This window comes from Lissotriton vulgaris, chromosome 9 (assembly GCF_964263255.1).
Source record: "Lissotriton vulgaris chromosome 9, aLisVul1.2, whole genome shotgun sequence".
In the NCBI taxonomy this organism is placed as follows: Eukaryota; Metazoa; Chordata; class Amphibia; order Caudata; family Salamandridae; genus Lissotriton; species Lissotriton vulgaris.
The window spans coordinates 1,163,844,216-1,163,869,397 of NC_141697.1; the positions used below are offsets into that span (position 1 = coordinate 1,163,844,216).

Below are 25,182 nucleotides of genomic sequence, written 5' to 3' on the forward strand. Positions count from 1 at the left end.
TAACTGGACGCTCCACAGAAGGTGAAGGGGAAGCCCTACCCCCTTTGACTGACCTTCTTGAAGATGAAGCTGAAGAGGACTCCTCACTGTCGCTGGAGACAGTGAGGAGTCTTTCCTGGACTTCAGTTTCTGGAGCCAGGTGAGGAGCCGACCCTCACGGTCCCGAAGGGTCTTGGTAGAAAAGGTGCGGCAGATCTTGCAGTCCGCAGCCTTATGATCTGGTTACAGGCAATATATACAATCTTTTTGTGTGTCCTCAACAAATAACCTTTTCTTGCCACAGGTGGAACATGGCTTGAAAAGGGCCTTCTCCTTATCAGACATCCTGGAAGGGACAGCCAACAATTTTGAAAAAAAAACGTAAGAAAATCCTCAAAAGAGTAGATTGCGCAGACCTCAAAGGAAACTCCCTAAGCACAACGTGCGGTAGAAAATCTGATGCTCTGAGGTTTCTTCAGGAGGGTTCTATGGGGTGAAGCTCTTCTGATTGACTGCTTAGTTTGATCTCTTTTACAAAGAGAGGCGGATATGTTACAAAAGGGCAATGAGGCCTAGGCCTTTTTTTCTTTTTTGTTTATACTGCTATGTTATTTTTCCGACGACTGGGAATGATACAAAAGCATGGGAATCTATGAAAGTTCCAATACTGGGGCAAACACGTTTGTCAGTTTGATCATGTGTTAAGCTTATTTCAAGTTCACAAGCCCTGCCACGATGGAAATGTAATGTTGGGCGGTAGAATCCGCAAGGCACTGTAACCCATGGAACCAAGTAATGTTAAACTTATCATGCAAGTTGCTTTTTTCCTTGGTCACAGCTGTGCTTCATGCTCTCTTCCTCAGGTCCTCACTCCGTCTTAAACAAGAATTCGATGGCTATGCTAACACAATCTTTTGTCGTGCCAAAAGTCCTTTAAGATTTCTTTATAAGCCAGGAGATGTCCCATCCAGAGCAGTGCTTCCCATTCGTTTTCGAACCGCAAACCTTGGCAACCAATCTAGTTTCAGGGAACTTTAGGTGGGAGACTTTTTAATGTAAGTACAGCATTGTTTTGGTAGCACATATTTACAGGCAGCACGTTTCCCAGTGAAATTGCCACTAAATTTGTGCAGACATAGTTTTACTGACAAAACTATATTGCACACATCTGTAGAAATAGTTTCAGTGGGTATCTATCATTTGTGCATCACCAAATAAAGCGTCTAAATTCGTTTTGATGCTGTTAAAATGACACTTCAGAATTGCAAAAAATTTTGCTTTTTTTGCTTTCCTAACTGCTGAATGTGTACACTTCACTTTTTACAGGTATTTATATATTGTTACAAAAGACCTATTATAGCCTTTCCTTTCAAACTTTCTCTACCACAGCAAGATTGTCACATAATTAACTTATCATCTGACTGCAAAGTGAGGAGTTTGTAAACACCGACCCCCATGTTAAAAACATAAGCAGCAATTTGTTACATACCTTGACATTTGATCTGTCTCTGAAGCGCAGGTAATGTGACAAGATAAAGACCGAATTTAAAGGCTTCTTTATTGCTTAGACCTTTGGCATCCACATAGCTGCTATGGTTTCAGATTGCGTATGTGACATTTTCATAATTTCAGTGTAATTATGAGTGACATTCAAAGACTGAGTGACACGAGCAATATGAAGCTATGAAGGCAAAAACATAAAAATCTGAAATTACCCCCTTGGTGCTATATGAAGCTTAGAAGTAAGTGCTAATTTTTGCTCAAATGTACTTGCAACGGGGTAGTGCTGACATGTCGCAAGCAGCCTGTGCCTTGCTGAGAGGCAGCAAAAAGCCTGTGTACATGTCATCTGTACAGTTTGCTCAAGTCCTGGTTTCAATTACTGCGGGCAGAGGTGGTACTAAGGCCACCGTGTTATTTGTAAATGCCTGCTTACTGCTGGTGCACCCCACAAAAACAGACTGTCTGTCCAGGGCCTCTGTCAAGGCTGAGAGGTAGCAGCCACGGTCTCAGCTGCTAGAAGTTCATTACTGGAATCACTGACTGCTTGAGCGCTGCCCACTCCGCAGCGGCACCACTCCAGCGCAGCCTGAGAAGAGCAGTGATCCACAGGCTGAGGCTGATGTCCTACAACGCGGTACAAAAGGGGGTGGTGATGGACGGAGCATCTGAACCAATCAAACACTCACACCCAGTCAAAAGATCTAGGTTTAATCCATCACTGTTCTTTAGCCCACTTTCAGACATGGCTATATGCAAATCAGTCTGACCCTGTGCCTCATGGGAGTAGTCCAGCCCGAACTGCCAAGCCATGTCTTCCCTGGACCGGAAACAAGCTTCCGAGGACCGGTTTCTGGCATTCCAGCCGTCTTCAGCCCGGCTTGCTTGAATCCAGTGGCAAAGTGAGCAAGGGACTCACGTCTGAGCATACCCTGCCACACCTTTGGCGGCCAAAAGCGTACAAAAGGGGGTGGTAATGGACGGAGCATCTGAACCAATCAAACACTCACACCCAGTCAAAAGATCTGGGTTTAATCCATCACCGTTCTTTAGCCCACTCTGCCACCCCAGTTCAGACATGGCTATATGCAAATCAGTCTGACCCTGTGCCTCATGGGAACAGTCCAGCCCGAACTGCCAAGCCATGCCTTCCCTGGACCGGAAACAAGCTTCCAAATGCTTTACCAATTATGTAGCTGAATGGGTGCTCAAAGCCACAAAATTCAGCAAAACCTGATTATCCGCATAACAAGACATGTTGTTGAAGTTTATTATACTGTTAAAACCGTTACAAGGTAAAAATAAGATTTAAAAAAAATTATGTGCCAAATTCGCACCAGTGAGCCACAGCACCAGCTTAACTATATTACAAACAGTATAAATAAGTTATTGACTGCTGGCAGCAACCACATTTTATGCGTTTCTCAGTGTCCAATAAAAGTGACATCGCTAACACTAACTGTTTATAATGAAAGAAATGAGAACCACTGTTTATCTAAGATTTTGATGGTGCAGACTGACTCCATGCACGTAATACATTTAATTACAGCACACTGTGCCCACCTTCATTGAAGCGGTGGCTTGACGACCGCTGCCTATCTTGAATCGGTTGAATGAATTATGAAACCACCTTTTGCATTCGGTATAAAATGGACGCGTGCATAGTACGTATAAAGGTTTCCAAAAGTTTGTTTTTCTTGTGATGAACGTTCAAGGGGTTTGAGAACATTCCATTACAAGCCCCACACCTTTAGGCACACTTCTTTCTCTTTGACGCACTCCGAAACAGACTAAAGATGTTTTTTGAATGTGCACTAGTTTGAGTGGATCAATCCGGACTTTACTTATTTTAATGAAGGCAAATTTGCCTTCCTTTAAAGGAGGCTTCTCTTAATGCGTTGTTTACCGTGGATTTAAATGCAGTGGACGACGAGTGTTACAAAGCTCGGGTATTCACAGGGGCTCTGGGGAAGAGTTTGGTTGTCTTAACCAGGGACTCTTCTTGTGGCTGTTAGTATTGACCAGTGTATCTCAGAGCGAAGTCTATGCCATGCATTCTTAAACTTATGGCCCATCTTGACGAATGTACCTTCCATTGTACACAATTGCTTTTATTAACTCGTACTTCATTCAAATCTATGCGTGCAAGGTCGATTGTGCACGTCCAAATTGAAATCTGTGTTGCATTGGGTGAGATTTGTGAATTTCGCTGCTTTGCCTGGAAAGTCCTCTTTGCCATAAGCCAGTGATGTAATAACCTTATATTAGCAACAGCCTGTGAGTCAGGCGTGCTTCTTATTTCCCTGGTTATAAAAGTAAAAACCTAGCGAGTTCACTATTGATTTAAATGATGAGATGCCGATGGCAGCTGCCTCTTTCCTCAGACCAACTACCTAGATTTTTGTAATACTGGTCTATCAACTTTGTATATAAGCCATGAGCCCAGTTGTATTTCCTCCCAGTGATTACTACGTTGGTTTTGTTTCGACTAAGCCATGTGATGCGTTTTGTAAAAACTGTTTGTCCTTGGAAGACAGCAGCATTTTTGCCTTTTATTTTTTGCATGGCTAGTTTTCCTCTGTCAAGCAACGTTCATGAAATTTCCTTTTTGACTCCTTGCTGCACATTTACTAGTTAAACCGTCTCCTGCTTTGGATCCTTTGCCCTCCCCCTCTCCCCCCCCCTCCCCCCCCCCCCTGCCCCCATCCTCTTTGGTGAATTGGGTGTTGTAGTTCAGTTCTCCACCGATTAATGTTATTTTAACTTGGCGAGTTGTGCAAGAGGTTTCCACAGGCTTTGATTCACTTACAGAATTAATTCTGAAGTTTGTTTTCTTGTAAGCAATAGATCTTTAATGCAAAACAAAACTGAATTTAACACACTTTTATCCCCTTCTTTCCTAGATTGCCTATTTAAGTTATGTCCCATGAACCGGTACTCCGCACAGAAACAGTTTTGGAAAGCAGCGAAGCCTGGAGCTAATAGTACTACTGATGCTGTTCTGTTAAATAAACTTCACGTAAGTCACTCTTGTATGTCTGATCTGATTAGGCATTTACACTATGACCTGTTTACATGTGTAGCAAGAAGTGAGATGGCAGGCTGAATTAATACTCCGCTTCTATGGAAAATATACTCTCATAGCTTTAAACTGCTTTCACATTGATTTAGGGGTTTCATTTTTAACTCTTCCATTTATTAAGTGTTATGCTGTTCTAGGTCATCACTAGGGAATAGCCATTAAAGTTTTGATGTCTGCTCCCTCAAATGTGCTTGATGTAGCTGATGCTGCTTTTATTTTATCCAACCCTTGCAGGCCTCAAAAACATCATTAAATTATTACTGGACTTACAGATCTAGTGACTTGACCCAATTATAATGCTCTTGACCCATAAACTGGTTTAAAATTGTGATCGAGGGCACATATTTAAATTCAATGAGCTGCATTTGTCACATATGAGAGGACCTTCAAATATGCAAGTTCAGCATGTCTGCTGTTTAAAAAATGCTTTTGTTCAATTTAATAAATTGAACTTTTTCTCCATATATAATACACATCTAGCCACATATATAGGATACACATGACCACTGACTTGCATCTTAGTTCATTAACCGCTTTAGTGATCAGGGAAGGATTTTATCAAATCCTGTTTAAAAAAAATCACTTTTAATTACATGCATGCAATGGTAGAACACGTATTTGAAATCAGCAGATTTTCCATTGAAGTGGCCACAACATTTCCCACTGACGTGGTTTTACTGTTACAACTATATAGTGTACAATGTTTGGAAATGGTTACTGCAAATATTCGCCATTTGCACATCACCAAGTAAAGTGTTCTGATTTGTTTTGGTATTTAAACCTTTGTCTGCATCACACTTCTAAATTACAAAATGTTCTATTTTTAAATTCTGGATATATTTTGTAATATTTGCACTGTTCATTAACAAGCTGTTTAACTGTGTGTTTAATAAAAACTGACCAGCCTTTTGTTTCATAAGGATTGTCAGACACCTCACTTGACAAAAACAACCAACTGGAATAAGCGAAAGAAAACACAATTTCTAGGCTAGCACAACTATTGGTAAAATGGCAAACTGACACTTGACCTCTGGACCTTGAACATACTGCTAATGTGTCAAAATAAAAACACGATTTAAAGGTGTCTGAGTTTATTCACTTTCTGAATGTACAGAACACCTGTTCCTTCCAGGTTATGTTTACTTGCTAGAACAGACAAGGAGGTGCTAAAAAAAGCTCCACCTGAAAGTGTGACTCGCCAGAGCGAGCAGATTTTTGGAGACCTGCCTTGTTACTTTTCATGTTAACTGTTGCAGGAGCTGCGCTACTTGATGGTTTGCAGATTGCAGTTATTTCATACTGTGGGGGTCAGCATGGGGACTCATCAAAGATGGACTCTGTGTGCCGTCTTCAAGCTGATGGCACCATGTTGATGCTAAAACATTAATAAGACCCCTCCGTTTAGAGGTAATGGTGCCCACTGCTAAAATGGTAAAAATTGTGTGAAAATACGACCAGAAGAAATGATTAAACTATCTGGAAGAATATAACCGCGTAAAAAATGAAAAGGCGGTTTTATGTCTTCACATGACACTGATTCTAGCCTTGGAGGAGCTTCAGATGGTTGACAGAAGTAAAACAGTGGTCCTGACTTGTCAGCCATGTTTGACACGGTCAACCATCAAATAGTTATCCAGATTACCAGATATAGGTGTGGATGGGACACTACTAAGTGGATCGAATCCTTCCTCTCAAATAAACCCAAGCGATCTCACCCCCCCCCCCCCCCTCGTAATTTTTTATGAAGGTCAAACACTAACTCTGGGCTCAACACATACCCATATCCGTTATAATATCGATCTGTGCCCATTGTCGACATGTATTCAATCTTACGGCTTTAGCTTGGTAAACTATGCTGATGCCAGTTGTTAGACAACGATAGACAGTTATGGAATACTTCTAGTATAATGTGCCTAAGATGACAAATTGGTTGGACAACTCATTACAATTCAGTGGAGAGAAATTAATTTCTATGTTGCTAATCCTCCAAAGCTCTTATATACTCCCCAACAAATGTCTGGCCTTGGACAAGCACAGGCATTCCAAGCTATCAGTCAATACGTAATCCAGGAGCATATATTGATGGCAAGGTCTCAATGGAGACACATGTCAATACAGCAGTCACATGTTTTGGACTACTTTGGAGCCTAAGGAACATTGTGCCAGTGCTGCCACAGCAAGCAAGAAAGCTGGTGGTTCAAAGTACAGTCTTGAGCAGATTTGATTATTGAATGGCGCTGCTATTTGGAGCCCCAGATCAGCTAATAAAGATTATACAGAGTGCAAGCTGTAGCAGGAAAACTTGCACTAGACAAACCCAGAGGTGCCTCTTCCTCGAGCACCCTTAAGGAACTTAAATGGTTTCCATTTAAAGAGTATCTTATTTTAAATATGTATTTTGTACAAGGCAAGGCTGTTACAAAGAAAATGTAAACCATGTATACCTTCGAGGAACCTATGCCTCACCTCAGCCAACCCATTATGTATTCCTAAATTCTGGAAAGTGAGCTATGTAGGCTGGGGCTACTCAGTCTGGGCAGCCCAATGGTGGTTTATCATAAAAGGAAAGGGGCCTAGGGGCGCTTGTAGGTCCAGTATAAGAGTCCCTTAAAAGTATTAATTGTAAAAAAAAAGTATGCAGTTCCAGTCACAAAATGAGAATTTTTAGTCAGTTTAGAGTCTAAAGGGGCTCGGTCTCAAATCTTTTATTCCAAGCTATAAGGTGAAGTGGGGTGTAGGGAGAAGATGTGGTTTAGCGGCTAGGGCGGTCAACCTCAAATCTGGGGATCTAGGTTAGTCTCAGCAATGACGCTAAACATCCTGTGATTCTGGGCAAATCACGTAATCTCCCAGTGCCTAACAAAACAAGCATTTACAATGCAATGGTCTCGGCAATATTCTAGGTAGAGCTATTAGAATTGCTCATTATTTTTTTATCTTTTTTGTATCCCTAAATAAATGGCATTGTCATTTGTATTGGCATTAGCTTTGTTTTTTGCATATGTGATACCTATTGCATTAGCAGAGAGTGAGGTAGTGAGGTAGTGAGATAGAGAGAGCGAGCGAGGTAGTGAGATAGAGAGAGAGTGAGGTAGTGAGAGTGAGGTAGTGAGAGTGAGGTAGTGAGAGTGAGGTAGTGAGAGTGAGGTAGTGAGAGTAAGGTAGTGAGAGTAAGGTAGTGAGAGTGAGGTAGTGAGAGTGAGGTAGTGAGAGTGAGGTAGTGAGAGTGAGGTAGTGAGAGTGAGGTAGTGAGAGTGAGGTAGTGAGAGTGAGGTAGTGAGAGTGAGGTAGTGAGAGTGAGGTAGTGAGAGTGAGGTAGTGAGAGTGAGGTAGTGAGAGTGAGGTAGTGAGAGTGAGGTAGTGAGAGTGAGGTAGTGAGAGTGAGGTAGTGAGAGTGAGGTAGTGAGAGTGAGGTAGTGAGAGTGAGGTAGTGAGAGTGAGGTAGTGAGAGTGAGGTAGTGAGAGTGAGGTAGTGAGAGTGAGGTAGTGAGAGTGAGGTAGTGAGAGTGAGGTAGTGAGAGTGAGGTAGTGAGACAGAGGTAGTGAGACAGAGTGAGGTAGTGAGACAGAGTGAGGTAGTGAGACAGAGTGAGGTAGTGAGACAGAGTGAGGTAGTGAGACAGAGTGAGGTAGTGAGACAGAGTGAGGTAGTGAGACAGAGTGAGGTAGTGAGACAGAGTGAGGTAGTGAGACAGAGTGAGGTAGTGAGACAGAGTGAGGTAGTGAGACAGAGTGAGGTAGTGAGACAGAGTGAGGTAGTGAGACAGAGTGAGGTAGTGAGACAGAGTGAGGTAGTGAGACAGAGTGAGGTAGTGAGACAGAGTGAGGTAGTGAGACAGAGTGAGGTAGTGAGACAGAGTGAGGTAGTGAGACAGAGTGAGGTAGTGAGACAGAGTGAGGTAGTGAGACAGAGTGAGGTAGTGAGACAGAGTGAGGTAGTGAGACAGAGTGAGGTAGTGAGACAGAGTGAGGTAGTGAGACAGAGTGAGGTAGTGAGACAGAGTGAGGTAGTGAGACAGAGTGAGGTAGTGAGACAGAGTGAGGTAGTGAGACAGAGTGAGGTAGTGAGACAGTGAGGTAGTGAGACAGAGTGAGGTAGTGAGACAGAGTGAGGTAGTGAGACAGAGTGAGGTAGTGAGACAGAGTGAGGTAGTGAGACAGAGTGAGGTAGTGAGACAGAGTGAGGTAGTGAGACAGAGTGAGGTAGTGAGACAGAGTGAGGTAGTGAGACAGAGTGAGGTAGTGAGACAGAGTGAGGTAGTGAGACAGAGTGAGGTAGTGAGACAGAGTGAGGTAGTGAGACAGAGTGAGGTAGTGAGACAGAGTGAGGTAGTGAGACAGAGTGAGGTAGTGAGACAGAGTGAGGTAGTGAGACAGAGTGAGGTAGTGAGACAGAGTGAGGTAGTGAGACAGAGTGAGGTAGTGAGACAGAGTGAGGTAGTGAGACAGAGTGAGGTAGTGAGACAGAGTGAGGTAGTGAGACAGAGTGAGGTAGTGAGACAGAGTGAGGTAGTGAGACAGAGTGAGGTAGTGAGACAGAGTGAGGTAGTGAGACAGAGTGAGGTAGTGAGACAGAGTGAGGTAGTGAGACAGAGTGAGGTAGTGAGACAGAGTGAGGTAGTGAGACAGAGTGAGGTAGTGAGACAGAGTGAGGTAGTGAGACAGAGTGAGGTAGTGAGACAGAGTGAGGTAGTGAGACAGAGTGAGGTAGTGAGACAGAGTGAGGTAGTGAGACAGAGTGAGGTAGTGAGACAGAGTGAGGTAGTGAGACAGAGTGAGGTAGTGAGACAGAGTGAGGTAGTGAGACAGAGTGAGGTAGTGAGACAGAGTGAGGTAGTGAGACAGAGTGAGGTAGTGAGACAGAGTGAGGTAGTGAGACAGAGTGAGGTAGTGAGACAGAGTGAGGTAGTGAGACAGAGTGAGTGAGACAGAGTGAGTGAGACAGAGTGAGTGAGACAGAGTGAGTGAGACAGAGTGAGTGAGACAGAGTGAGTGAGACAGAGTGAGTGAGACAGAGTGAGTGAGACAGAGTGAGTGAGACAGAGTGAGTGAGACAGAGTGAGTGAGACAGAGTGAGTGAGACAGAGTGAGTGAGACAGAGTGAGTGAGACACAGAGTGAGTGAGACACAGAGTGAGTGAGACACAGAGTGAGTGAGACACAGAGTGAGTGAGACACAGAGTGAGTGAGACACAGAGTGAGTGAGACACAGAGTGAGTGAGACACAGAGTGAGTGAGACACAGAGTGAGTGAGACACAGAGTGAGTGAGACACAGAGTGAGTGAGACACAGAGTGAGTGAGACACAGAGTGAGTGAGACACAGAGTGAGTGAGACACAGAGTGAGTGAGACACAGAGTGAGTGAGACACAGAGTGAGTGAGACAGAGTGAGTGAGACAGAGTGAGTGAGACAGAGTGAGTGAGACAGAGTGAGTGAGACAGAGTGAGTGAGACAGAGAGAGTGAGACAGAGAGAGTGAGACAGAGAGAGTGAGACAGAGAGAGTGAGACAGAGAGAGTGAGACAGAGAGAGTGAGACAGAGAGAGTGAGACAGAGAGAGTGAGACAGAGAGAGTGAGACAGACAGAGATTTTTGGTGGCAGTGAGATAGAAACAATGAGTGATGTTGTGATGTAGTGAGATAGAGAGTGACGTGAGTTGGAGAGAGAGTGAACTTGTGAGCTAGTGAGATAGAGAGTGAGTCAGCGAGAGAGTGTTGTAGTTATTTTTTGAGTGAGTGACTTGTGTTAGTTAGGTAGTGAGAGTGATATCGAAATAGAGTGTTATGGAGAGAGTTAGTGAGAGAGAGATAGTGTTATAGATTTAACTTGAGTAGTGATGTAGTTATTTTTGTTTTGTGGGAGAGTGAAGTAGATATAGAGTGAGGTAGTGAGAGTTAGAGCGAGTGAGGTAGTGAAAGAATGAGGTAGTGAGGGTGAGTTGTTGTGCTGTATTGAGATAGAAACAGAGCGATGTTGTGAAGTAGTGAGCTAGAGTGAGGTAGTGTATGAGAGAGTAAAAGTGAGTTAGTGTATTTGAGAGAGAGAGAGTGCGGTAGTGAGATAGAGAGAGAGTGAAGTTGTGGGGTAGTGAGAGAGTGATGTAGTGAACTTTAGAGAGTGTGACGTGATATAGTGAGAGATAGTGAGATAGAAATAGAATGAGGTAGTATATAGAGAGAGTGTGAGGTAGTGAGATAGAGAGTGAAGCAGTGAGTTAGAGAGAGTGAAGTTGTGAGGTAGTGAGAGAGTGTTGTGAATTTTTGAGAGAGTGTAGTGATATAGTGAGACAGTGAGAATGAGATAGTAATAGAGTTAGGTAGTGATGTAGAGAGAGTGAGGTAGTGAGATAGAGTTAAGTTGTGAAGTAGTGTGTTAGAGAGATAGTTCCTGTGGTAGTGATATTGTGATGCTGTGAGAAAGAGTTGAGTAGTGAGGTAGATATTGAGGTAGAGAGAGTAAATGAGATAGTGAGGTAGTGAGAGAGATAGTGAGGTAGTGAGGTAGTGAGAGAGATAGTGAGGTAGTGATAGAGAGAGTGAGGTAGTGAGAGAGAGTTCGAAGGGACGGTATAGTGGAGCTGAGGAGAGAGTGAAGGGATGGTGCAGTGGGAGGCTGAGAGTGCATCAGTGAAGGGATGGTACCATAAGAGGCTGAGGAGAAAGTGCAGCAGTGAGTGATGGTGCAGTGGAGGAGTGAGGGCTGCAGCCTGGATGGGGGGCGGGGCTGAGCAGAGTGCAGCAATGAAGGGACGATGCAATGGGGGGCTGAGCAGAGAGTGCGTCAGTGAATGGATGGTGCAGGGAGAGGCTGAGGAGAGTGCAGCAGTGAAGGGACGATGCAATGGGGAGCTGAGCAGAGAGTGCATCAGTGAAGTGACGGTGCAGGGAGAGGCTGAGGAGAGTGCATCAGTGAAGGGGACAGCGCAGGGAGAGGCTGAGGAGAGAGTGCATCAGTGAAAGGATGGTGCAGGGAGAGGCTGAGGAGAGAGTGCAGCAGTGAAAGGATGGTGCAGTGAGAGACTGAGGAGAGTGCAACAGGGAAGAGACGGTTTAGTGGAGCTGAGGAGAGAGTGAAGGGATGGTGCAGTAAGAGGCTGAGGAGAGTGCATCAGTGAAGCGATGGTACCGTGAGAGGCTGAGGAGAGTGCAGCAGTGAGTGATGGTGCAGTGGAGGAGTGAGGGCTGCAGCCTGGATGGGGGGGGGGGGCTGAGCAGAGAGTGCAGCAGTGAAGCGATGGCGCAGGGAGAGGCTGAGGAGAGAGTGCAGCAGTAAAAGGACAGTGCAGTGTAAAAATAAAAATATGCCTTACCTCTAACATAAACTAAAATCAACATACATACCTGTCTGAACAACTCAGTGCACAGCGGTGCACATCGCTGAAGTGAATCGCCACGGGCCATGTTGAACCTAGAAAAGAGAGAATAAACATAAGATTAGCAACACAAAAAATGGCTTACCTCTGAAAGAAAACAGAGAGTGAGGTAGTGAAATAGAGTGAAAGTGACTTAGTGAGATAGAAATAGAGAGAGTGAGGTAGTGAGGTAGATAGAGTGAGACAGAGAGAGTGAGGTAGTGAAAGAGTGAGTTAGTGATGGAGAGTGATTTTTGGTGGTAGTGAGAGAAACAATGAGTGATGTTGTGACAGTGAGATAGAGAAGGACTTAGGTAGTGTAAGAGAGTGAAAGTGACTTAGTGAGATAGAAAGAGAGTGAGTTAGTGAGATAGAGAGTGAGTCAGCGAGAGAGTGTTGTAGTTATTTTTGGAGTGAGTGACTTGTGTTATAGTTAGGTAGTGAGTGATATGGAAATAGATAGAGTGATGTTATGGAGAGAGTTAGTGAGAGAGAGTGAGATAGTGTTATAGATATAATTTGAGTAGTGATGTAGTTATTTTTGATTTGTGGGAGTGAAGTAGATATAGAGTGAGGTAGTGAGTGAGAGTGAGGTAGTGAAAGAATGAGGTAGTGAGGGTGAGAACTGTTGTGCAGTATTGAGATAGAAACAGATGTTGTGAAGTAGTGAGCTAGAGAGAGTGAGCTAGTGTATGAGAGAGTGAAAGTGAGTTAGTGTATTTGAGAGAGAGAGAGAGAGAGAGAGAGGTAGTGAGATAGAGAGAGAGTGAAGTTGTGTGGTAGTGAGAGAGTGATGTAGTGAGAGAGAGTGAGATGGAAATAGTGAGGTAGTATATAGAGAGAGTGAGGTAGTGAGATGGAAATAGTGAGGTAGTATATAGAGAGAGAGGTAGTGAGAGAGCGAGAGTGAAGCAGTGAGTTAGAGAGAGAGAGAGAGTGAAGTTGTGAGGTAGTGAGAGTTGTAGTGAATTATTGAGTGTCAAGATATAGTGAGGCAGTGAGATAGTAATAGAGTGAAGTAGTGATGTAGAGAGGGTGAAGTTGTGAAGTAGTGTGTTAGAGATAGTTACTGTGGTAGTGATATTGTGATGCTGTGAGAAAGAGAGAGTTGAGTAGTGAGGTAGAGATTGAGGTTGAGAGAGTGAATGAGAGATAGTGTAGCAGTGTGAGAGATAGTGAGGTAGTGAGAGAGATAGTGAGTTAGTGAAAGAGAGAGTGGGGTAGTGAGAGAGGTAGTGAGAGAGTTTGAAGGGACGGTATAGTGGAGCTGAGGAGAGTGAAGGGACGGTGCAGTGAGAGGCTGAGGAGAGTGCATCAGTGAAGGGACGGTACCGTAAGAGGCTGGGTTGAGAGTGCAGCAGTGAGTGATGGTGCAAGGGGGGGCTGAGCAGAGAGTGCATCAGTGAATGGACGGTTCAGGGAGAGGCTGTGGAGAGAAGGCATCAGTGAAGGGACGGTGCAGGGAGAGGCTGAGGAGAGTGCAGCAGTGAAGGGATGGTGCAGGGAGAGGCTGTGGAGAGAGTGCAGCAGTGAAGGGATAGTACCGTGAGAGGCTGAGAGAGAGTGCAGCAGTGAGTGATGGTGCAGTGGAGGAGTGAGGGCTGCAGCCTGGATGGGGGGCTGAGCAGAGAGTGCAGCAGTGAAGCGATGGCGCAGGAAGAGGCTGAGGAAAGTGCTGCAGTGAAGGGATTCTGCAGTGAGAGGTTGAGGAGAGTGCAGCAGTGAAGGGATGGTGCAGTGAGAGGCTGAGGAAAGTGCAGCAGTGAAGGGACGTTGCAATGGGGGGCTGAACAGAGTGCATCAGTGAAGAGACGGTGCAGGGAAGAGGCTGAGGAGAGCATCAGTGAAGGGACAGTGGAGGGAGAGGCTGAGGAGAGAGTGTAGCAGTGAAAGGATGGTGCAGTGATAGACTGAGGAGAGTGCAACAGTGAAGAGACGATATAGTGGAGCTGAGGAGAGTGAAGGGATGGTGCAGTAAGAGGCTGAGGAGAGAGTGCAGCAGTGAGTGATAGAAATAAACATAAGATTAGCAAAATAAACAAAATGGCTTACCTCTAACAGCAAAACAGCAGCATACATACCTGTCTGAACCACTTCGTGCACAGCAGTGCACACAGCTGCACGGGGACGCCACGGGCCATATTGGACCTGAAAAACAAAGAAATAAACATAAGATTAGCAAAATAAACAAAATGGCTTACCTCAAACAGCAGCATACATACCCGTCTGAACCGCTTCGGGGCACAGCGGTGCACACGGCTGCAGGGAGACGCCACGGGCCATGTTGGACCTACAAAAGACAAAAAAAGCATAAGATTATTGCAAAAGAAAAGATAGCTTACCTCAAACTGCAAAAGAGCCGCGGATCGGAACCACTCCGTGCACAGCGGTGCACATCGCTGCAGGGAGATGCCACCGGCCATATTGGACCTGAAAAACAAAGAAATAAACATAGGATTAGCAAAATAAACAAAATGGCTTACCTCCAACAGCAAAACAGCAGCATACATACCTGTCGGAACCACTTCGTGCACAGCAGTGCACACAGCTGCACGGAGACGCCACGGGCCATATTGGACCTGAAAAACAAAGAAATAAACATAAGATTAGCAAAATAAACAAAATGGCTTACCTCCAACAGCAAAACAGCAGCATACATACCCGTCGGAACAACTTCGTGCACAGCAGTGCACACAGCTGCACGGAGACGCCACGGGCCATATTGGACCTGAAAAACAAAGAAATAAACATAAGATTAGCAAAATAAACAAAATGGCTTACCTCTAACAGCAAAACAGCAGCATACATACCCGTCTGAACAGCTTCGTGCACAGCGGTGCACACGGCTGCAGGGAGACGCCACGGGCCATGTTGGACCTACAAAAGACAAAAAAAGCATAAGATTATTGCAAAAGAAAAGATAGCTTACCTCAAACTGCAAAAGAGCCGCGGATCGGAACCACTCCATGCACAGGGGTGCACATCGCTGCAGGGAGACGCCACGGGCCATGTTGGACCTAGAAAAAAGAAAAGAAACATAAGATTAGCCTAAAAAAACAAACATGGCTTACATCTAAACGAAAACAACAACAACATAATTACCCGTTTCAAGAGCTTCGTAACAGCGACTTCTAGCAGAGACGATCAGGGGAAAATGGCATTTAGAATCCTACGGCCATTTTCGGACTTGGGGGCGTGGTTTTGAAGTTCTGAGTGACAGACAACGTCACTGTCTAAAGAACATCAAAAATTACGCCCCCAAATCCGAAAAGGACGGGGCTTGTTTGGAGTGACGCATCTCTCCTCCAATGGCTGGCCTCCGTTTATGAAGCCAGCTAATGAAGGAGATGGGGCAGGGAGGCGGGACCTTCTGCGCTACTGAGTCATTAAATCTCCGGCCTAAGACTGCGCAAGCGCAGCCTTTTAGGCCTCCGACCTAAAAAATGAATGTGTCCTTGTGTAACGCAGCTGATGATCATGTACAGCGCTCTGATACCTTTGGATCAAGTGCGCGCTATATAAAACTCCAAAAATTATGGGTGCCAGTCAGGCATTGCAGTGCCGGCCTGACTAGGAGAAAACCTGATGAAGCATGATTCAATTGAGTGGGTGAGGCCCCCAGTTCCAAAAGGAGCAGACTCCCATCTCCCCCTTTGGACTCTAAACCTACCAAACACACATTCTCATTTTGCGACTTTGACTAAAGGAATTGCATACTTGTTACAATTACAGCTCCGTTGTGGAAAAAGCTGCCAGCCCTCTAAGCGCCAATAGGAGCCTCCCTCAATTCAGTAAAGATCTGAAAACTTGGCTTTTCCTGAGTTTCGCACCCGGAGAGGAGGATGAACTAAAGATGTACCTAAGATAGAATTAAGTCTTTCTGTTGCTGATTTGTTTTTTAGTAAGGTTGCTAAAGGGCCAAGACACCTTAAAGTTGAAAGTTACGCTTAACAAATGTCAGTAATATGTGCCAGGGAAAGATCAGTAGGAAAGGTAGCACAGACCTGTGCAATGTATTGTTGGAGGAACAAATACTGACGGCTGCTCAGCACTTGATTCTGTAGTTCAAGCCAAGACTATCATTTTGCTGATCTGGGGAAATGCGACTCAGCCAGGGGACTCCCGAGTTAGCTGATTTTTGTTAATTAAAAAGCACAATTGATTTTCATAAGCTTGTGTAAGGCTGTGGCATTGCTAAGAACCTTTCGTAACAAATAAGATGTGCCAAAATTAAACATTTATAGTTGTATGACTGGCTGTAGACTGGTTGAATTGAATAGTAAAAGGTGTGATCTTGTAAAGCTTCATCTTATGACCTTTGTCGGCTGCCAAATACTCTTGTTGGCCTCCATAGAGTAGTTAAACCTCGGGCACATTTTGAGGCTTTACAAGCTTGTTTGGAGTTAGTCAGGGTTTCACTCTACTAAGGAGAAGAAGGCCTAGAAAAGAAGCATTGTCTTTTTGGGCTGGAGGGGAGTTAATGCTAGCTATTGTAAATATTATGGACCGGGGCGTAGCTAGAGCTTGTGGCGCCCAGGGCTACCCCTCAGGTTGCTGCCCCGAGGGGTGGGGGGGGTGCTGGGGTAAAAGGAAAGTGAGCACTTGAAAGATGTCAGTCGCCTAGGAGAGACACGTAGTATTGCTTTTAACAGTTACTTCGATCATACAAGTTACATGCACATACATGACACGGTCAAAGGCTAGACAGCTGAATACACCAGTGACTGGCAGTACAAAAGAGAACACAATCTATCTGGGGACTCAGAAAAACCACATGTGACATCCATCCGAGAGCTGTGTGAACAATTACCCCTCAGCACAAAGCAAACATGCACATACATGAAACTGTTCAGGGATCCATCATCTACAGCTGACATTAAATGACCATACATCATAGTCCCCCCCCCCCCCCCCCATTAAAGCAGTGGGGACCTGCACAAACGTGATGTGCTCTGGGGACCCAAAACCAACTTAACAGTGTCGAAGCCTGTGTTTCTTTACCTTTCAAAAACAGCAAATTAATTATTATCACAGGGACTGACTCACTGTGTGCCCTTAGAACTAAACACAGCACAAAGGGGTCAGTCAGCTACACCTTGCCAACAGACTGGATACACAGCCCACTCTGTTGGCCCAAAGGCAACAACCAGGGATCGCGCCCCGTCATTGCTTCTAAGCAGCAGCAACCAACTCCCTGGGAATTAAGACGTGTGCTCTTGGGACACAAAACCAGCTTGTAATAGTGCATCTCTCCTGGCTAAATGAGGATATCACGCTCAACCATCTAATACTCAAGGATTGTATGGCCCTGGATAGAGTAGATAGAATACCCTGGCTTGCGTATGTCTGAGCGGCATGCGTGAGGCTGGGGCGTCCAGAAATGGATCTATCACCACAGGGTCTCAGTATTGAGGATGTAGGGTGGATCAAGCGCAACTTCCTCAATTTACTTGTCGGAAAGGGAGGAAGTTGAACTCGGGAAACCTATGGTGAGATCAATCTATCAACTTGTGATCTCTCCAGTCATGGAACCCGATCTGAAGTACGTGACCAACTCTTACCATTGTTTCCTTTGTTACATTCAGGTTCAACCTCATCCACCTCACACTAGGTACCTATCTGAAGTGGGGGACCCCGGAAGATACTCCACCAGGCACCTGTGATAGTTTCTCTTCACAGGACACGCTCCACTTGGTGATGTTTTGCGAGCACTTTCTGGTAGCCCGTAAAACATTTTTATACCTTGTTCTGAAGGAACTAAAATTCGTCCAGGTGAGGCCTGCCCTCCTACATTTACAAATGCTTGATTCTATGCAGGTTACGCATAGTGTAGCCTGTTTTTTGGTAGCGGCAGCGCGTATAAATAAAATCAGACTCGCCCTAATGAATTGCCTATCCGGAGGACACATAACTGAATGATGATTGTCTGAAAATAGGGTTGGGCCTTTATATTCATGATACAGATTTTGTCTCTTTTCTCTTTCCATCAAAGATTTTAACTGTTTTAGATTGTTTGAACTGCAATCATGTGTATATCTTATTTCTGTACAAATTCTAATGTGTATATAATGTGTATATAATGAATTTTTGTATTGCATTGCTTTTATGGTTTTTATTAACCGAAATAAAGATGTATTGACTGACTGGCATCTCTCCTTCAGATTGATACCTCTGCATTAAGTTGCATCTCACTATGAACCAAAACAAAACATCCAAGCAAAGCTTTCTCGCTTCTCCACCAAAAAACTACTTGTGGCTTTAAAGGACACTCTGGAGAAACTCACTGCTAGGAAACAGAGTGTAACTTGGTGCTGTCTCCCGCTACACAGGGGCTATCAGACAGATCAGTCTTCTACCTCCACAAATCGGGGGATGAGAGGAGGTAACCCAGGCAGATAGGGGGGTCAATGGGCTGCTCACTTTTTGGGCCTGTTGCCATGCTTGCTTCTTGCTTGGGTAGGTTTCCCCTGTGTCTCCATCACCCTTGTGACTATTCGGGCTCCTTGAGCACTGCAATTCCTGTGATCCCTCTGTTTCTGGGATAGGAAGGTTTAGTATCTGACATACCTCAGAGATATTTAATGGCCCAAAGCTTGCCCTGCCAATTGTTATTTGTAATATCAATACATCCAAGTCACGTGAATACAACACATATTGCATTACAAATGCTATAGGTGTCACAAGTTATAACTATTGGCACTGTAAATGACAAAGCTATTATTTTTGCTATTTTCAAAACCAACACATAAATAAAAAATGTGTCATTTACAATACCAATAGCTCAAACTTTCCTAATGCGAGACCTTATGCATTGCAAATGCTTGTTGTAACAAGTATTTATATTGCGCCATGATCATGTATTGTAGATATAACTTTATATTCATATGCCATGCAAATCATGTCTGTGTGCTAACTCGATTGCTGGGTAAAGGTCGGGTTTATTATCAGCTCTGAGCTCTGTAATCTTCAGCTGGGAATCTCGGTGGGCTAATGCACCGTCTGCAGAGATGTCATTTTAACTAAGTTGAAGGCCGCAGCTTTCCACATCGGAGGTCAAGTGCCCTGGCTCCGGGGATGCAGACAGGGCAGGCTTTAATGTGTGCCACGAAGGAACTGGCACCGAGTCGGCATGCCCCTAGACAGCTTCTTTTGAGAGGGGGCATGCGGGGCCCCTAGGTGCCCCGGTGGGCGGGTAAAGTCTCCCAGGGCATTGGTCTGTGGTCGGGAAACACTTCCCATACCCAGGGAGGTCACTGCCCCATTTCAAGGTCGGGCCGGTGCCCTTCAGAGGTAGACTACCTTGAAACAGCTGATCAAGGAGGCGCTGCTCGGCTCCCCCGTCCCAGGGCTGAGGGCAGGTGGCCGCGCGCATCTGTGGGATGGGGCAGGAGGGTGTGCTGGCAGACAGAGTGCCCCCACAGCAGGGCAGCCCCACAGTCAGGCAGGTCCTCCTCCGGACACAGAGGCACAGGATCAGACTCAGGCTGGCAGAGATGCCTGCTGCTGAAGAGCACAGGGCAGCCCCACAGCCAGGCAGCCTGCCGGCCCGCGCGGCTGCCTCAGTCGCCCCCCCCCCAGCTACGCGGCTGATTATGGAAGAGTTAAGGAAAGTGGTACTGGCCTTTAAGGCAGAATGTTTAGGTTAACTTGAATATCTGCGTTTGAGCAGAAGTGGCAAATAACGATTCCCATGGTTTTGAATAAAAAAACACTAAGTTAAAAGGTCAATTGTCTGACAACATGCGTTGGTATATTAGAAAGCTGTTCAAGGAAGAATTAAGATTGGAAACCTTAAGGGCTTTTAGCCTTTAAGGTTCAAAGGCTTTCTCTGAAGTACACAAGGAACCCTTTAAACCCAGTGCTGTCTTAAAGGCTATTTGTGGGGGTGGGGTAATCAGCCCGTTGTGTGAGGACAGGACACAGGCTATTTAAGGGAGCTGGAAGGGTTTTGCCCTATAGTTCCTTCAGCTGACAGTTTGGGGTCTATTCTTCAGAAAGGATCCCAAAATATCCAGTGCAGAGTCCTTCAGCTCCGCCTGTCAGTCTTTGCTCATCTTATGAGCATGAAATAACCAGCATTTGCAATGCAACAGGTCTCGCATTTGTTAGAGCTATTGGCATTGTACTTACAATATCTTCCTAATGTTTTTGTTTGTAGTGTAGTGAATGTATGTAAAGAGAAGTAGCTGCAGCACTTTGTAGTGGACTAAGTATGTGGATTTACAACTAGTCTGTAAGAATTACTGGTGGTGCGAGGGTAGTAGGTAGCAGTAGTCTGCACTGTCTAGAGTATTTCAAATGAATAGTTGACATGATGAGAAGCATCTGCAGCAATGCCAAGAGGAGCAAAAATGTGAATTTCATTACAAGACCGGAGGCTACCATTATGCATACAACTTTTAATGCAGTTCCAAACAGCCGCATATGTCATAAAGCAAAGTTCCAACTTAGAATGAACAATAGCAAGTATCACTAGGCAATCAGCCTCTTTTAAATGCGGCTCCAAACAGATAAGTCATGTTTTTCTTATCCTCCTTACCATTACTAACTTTAATGATTGTTATCTGATTATGTACCTATTATAACCTATGTATTATTATTCCTTACATACTGCTTACACTTGCCTTGCCTTTAACAAGCGTTTTAACTTCTAAATGACTTCTGTCTATTTCACCCTTTAACCTGTTCCTTATCTTTCCCTAACCCCTGATTCGGGCACCTGTTCTCCAATTTACGGAGATCGGCTTCCTCATTGTGTACCCACCCCTCCCGCCTTTTTACTATAAATCGCCGCTGTACTAAAAATAACAAATGCGTCTTATATTTACCGATTTCGGCTCACTCGCCTTCCCCGATTCCACTTAGGCTTGTGCGCCGTGCGCCGCCTTCACGTGAAGCAATATTCACCTGTCTCCATTTTCGGCACTTTACCCTCGCTACCGCCATGTCGCCAGCACCCGGGCATTAAAGAAATGACCCTTGGCAACACACGCGCTGCGTGCGCTGGTTGCCAAGGTACTTTCCTCCACTGCCACCAATGTAAACACCGCAAGAGCCGAGCAACGGATGTTATCTCCGCTCGAGCCATTGATAACCGTCCTCTTTCAACGCGCTGCCGTTTTCCTCGCATTATAACTCGTTTTAACAGTTCCCATATCCCCAGTATTATTATTTAAGGTTTATTTAGAGTTACCTTCATTAATATAAAAAAAAAAGAGCAGATTATAATTTAATAGAAAGCATTTTATATATATATACACGAGTTCAGACCTGTAATATTATTCTACAATCATGTCTGACTCAGACTCTGATTCACTACATAATAATACTATTGAATCAAATTTTAATGATGATGCCATCAAAAAACTCATACATAAGGAAATGAGATCTTGCATGTTCTCTACCTTATCTCAAGTTATATCATCAAAAAGACCCTTTATCAACGATAATAATGATCTTTCAGATCCAGAAGAGGTTGATGATGTAACACAAAGGGGTAAGAGGCATAAAAAAAGTAAAAATATAGATTATACCCCAGAGAGCACGGGAGGTCCTAGCACCTCAAATTTAACAGGAGGTCATCGCACCTCATTTGCCTCAGGTGTCCCTCGCGGCACAAATTGGAAAGGTGTCCTCAGCGGCACAAATTTAATGGGTGACCCTCGCGGCACAATAAATCAAAGTGCTCTAGACAATGATGATGATGGCTCAGTATTCCCCGATGAATATATTCTTGATCTTGACGAAGACGATCAAGATATTGAGTCTTTTCTCTCAAATGAAATTGATGCTCCTTCATCTTCCAGAGATAATATTTTGGATCCTTTTGGAGATGAAATGTTCTCTCCTTTTAATATTAAACATCCTAGAAGCTCTGAGTGGACCCCACATGAGCATGTATCCAAATTCATAACCAAATGGATTAGGAACCCATTAGAGAGAGAGACTCGTAATCTCCTAAGGGCGGAGTGTAACAGACCTTCTATTGAAGGTAAAGTTTGTCAAACTCCGAACCTTGATCCAGAATTAATCACTTATCTTTTTAAACTAGGAAGAGACCCACGCAAAGGTCTAGAAAGATCACTTAAGATTTGCCAGGATAAAGTCCTTGACATCCTAGGTCCTCTGACAAAAATAATCGACGCAGCCGAGGAAAGTTACCTTAACGGTTGCCAGAACTAACTTGGTGGTTAGACAATCTAGATGCATGGAATGGAAGAGCGATCTTTGGTTCAGCACCAGATTTTATTCTAGAATCGGATGCCAGCCTTCATGGCTGGGGTGCTTGTCTTCAGGACCAGAATACGGGAGGAATTTGGTCGCAGGAAGAATCTCTGCACCATATCAATTATCTAGAATTAACCGCAGGCCTTTATGCTCTAATGAGCTTCAAACATTTTCTCCAAGGAAGATCGGTTATACTAAAAATGGACAACATGTCTGCTGTAGCGTACATAAACCGCTTAGGAGGGACCAAGTCAGAAGACCTCTCCAATCTAGCCAAAAAGCTCTGGTTCTTCTGCCTAGAACACAAAATCTCTCTCAGAGCAGAATACCTTCCCGGGAAATCCAATCTTTGCGCAGATTGGAATTCAAGATTTATTCTGGATTACAGCGATTGGAAACTCAACACTTCTGTTTTCAATTCACTCAATCATTTCTGGGGTCCTTTCCAAATAGACCTATTTGCAAGCAGATTAACGACCCAATTGGTTTCTTATTTCAGCTGGATGCCCGATCCTGGTGCTCTAGCAGCAAATGCTTTCCTCCAATCTTGGAAAGGGATCAATGCTTATGCCTTCCCTCCTTTTGCAATGATCCAGAGACTTCTTCAGAAACTGAGACAAGAACAATCCTCAATTGTCCTAATAACTCCCTTCTGGCAATCCCAAGCGTGGTTCCCAACAGTTCTGGAACTAACTTACGATTTTCCCTTCCTTATTCCTCCTCTGACAGATCTTCTCACAGACGTAGACGGTCATATTCACCCCCTTATACAGACAGGGAATTTGAACCTTCTTGCCTGGAAGGTGTCAGGAGATCTAACGATCTCGCAAGACTTTCGTCAACAGCTTCAACTCTCCTTGGAGAGTCATGGGCCCCTGGGACCCATTACAGATACAACAACATTTGGAAAGTCTGGTCACGTTGGTGCTTGGAAAGGGACTTGGATCCCGTGGAGGCACCTATTGTTGATATAGTCAATTTTCTCGGAGAACAATTCGATAGAGGATTAAGTTACAGATCTCTCAATTGTTTTAGATCTGCTATTTCTGCCGGACACTCTCTAATTAACAATAAAACGGTAGGTAAAAATCCTATTATTTGCAGAATTCTTAAAAGTATTAGACTTAGAAGACCTCCTCGACCTAGATATCAATCTCTGTGGGATGTCAATTTAATTCTCCAGCTTTTCTGTAGTTGGCCTATTAATTCTCTCCTTAATAGGAAGAATCTTTCAATTAAACTAGCTACCCTTCTTTGTTTAATTTCATGCAGGAGAGTCTCTGATGTGAAAGCTCTTGATATTTCTTACAGATCTTATGATATGTTCGGAGTTAAATTTGAAATACATAGAAGAACTAAGACTATGTCTGATTCTATTTTTTATCCTCGCTTTGATAGTTGTACTAAACTCTGTGTTGTTCAATGTATGAAAGAATATGACATTAGAATGAATTCCCTTCGCCCTTTGAACGTTTCTCAACTACTCATTTCCTTTGTTAAACCCCATAGAGGAATTTCTTCCTCCTCTATTGCTAGATGGGTTAAGACAGTCATGAAGCTTGCTGGAATTGATCTGAATATTTTTAAACCACATTCAATTAGAGGCGCAATGGCCAGTAAGTCTTTCTGGTCAGGTGGTAAGTTAGATGATATTCTTAAAGCAGCTGATTGGTCTAATTCTAGGACATTTGCTCATCATTATTGCAAACCTGTATCTCATATGTCTGATGTTGTGTTACATGGCTACCAACATGCATAATGGTAGCCTCCGGTCTTGTAATGAAATTGCGATTCTCCTATTAACATGACCAGAGAATCTGGATTTCATTAAAGACACGGAGGCTAACATTATCCCTCCCACCCTTCCCTGGGTGGTTGATTTAATGATTTAATATGCTTTTTTACAAGAAAAATTTTGTTACATGCTTATGTACTTTCTTAAATTTTAGGATTTATTAACATCCTTTCTTTTCTTTTCAGATAATCTTTCTGGTTGAATCTTCCATCTTTCGGACCATCTTTTGGATCTCTCATGGATGGATGATGTTTTGATTATATTCTTTCTTCTTCTTCAACCTTGATGTTACTCTGGAGTTTATTGGACCTTCCTTTCTTTTGTCACCACATTTAAAAGAGGCTGATTGCCTAGTGATACTTGCTATTGTTCATTCTAAGTTGGAACTTTGCTTTATGACATATGCGGCTGTTTGGAACTGCATTAAAAGTTGTATGCATAATGTTAGCCTCCGTGTCTTTAATGAAATCCAGATTCTCTGGTCATGTTAATAGGAGAATCGCAATTTAAAGTTGTACCAGAGAAGCAGCTGTAGGACTGTCTAGAGGTGTAAGAAGTAGAAATGTCTTTGGAGTACAGTAGTGTAAAGTGTAGTATGTCCTCGGAGTGTTAGTCATGAGTTGTGTCTAGTAACAGATGTTCTTCGTGAGTGCTATTGTGTTTGGATTTCCTACGTATGCGCGCTGCTCCCCCCCCCTCCCTCTCCCCCTTAAATGTATTTTCAGGCTTCAGCAACATGTCACCTGGACTTTATTTCCAGGCTCTGGCGAGATGAAATACCAGTATTTGTAAAGCGCACAGCTACCTCCGAAGTGATGTCCCAGCGTTGGGGGCCCTCGGGAAGATTAAGCAAGCTATTGCCCAGAGTCACATGGTGCTGGGCTGACCTGCCGCGGGAGCCTGGGATTGAACCGTGAGCCTTAGATTCCAGCATCAGTCGCCCTGGCCGCTGCGCCACACCTCTTCCACGAGATGGACGCATACATGTACTATAGATATGAAACGCAACAAACACTTTCCTATATTGTATCAATTAATGGATAAGCTGAATGTTGTACTTTATTTTAATTGAGGGCAAAACTGAGCATTGATAAAAAGCAACTGAACAATAAGGCAGATGTGACCCGTGGCTGTTTCCCCCTGCCTAGTATGCATCTTTTGTATGTATGTATATAACGCTAATATATCTGTGGGGTTTCAGAGCGCTGTATATAGATAGCTGAGAGAAAAAGCACCAGCTAGAACTAG

At 44.1% G+C, this 25,182-nt stretch overlaps 1 protein-coding gene across 1 annotated transcript in view; it reads left to right on the forward strand.

Annotated features, from left to right (window-relative positions):
- ITPR1 (inositol 1,4,5-trisphosphate receptor type 1) overlaps positions 1–25,182 on the forward strand; it is a 1,666,678-nt gene that overhangs the window by 361,736 nt on the left and 1,279,760 nt on the right. Inside the window, exon 4 of the mRNA XM_086939209.1 lies at positions 4,383–4,498. Within this exon, the coding sequence (XP_086795335.1) occupies positions 4,383–4,498 (116 nt within the window). The remainder of the gene's footprint in view (positions 1–4,382; positions 4,499–25,182) is intronic.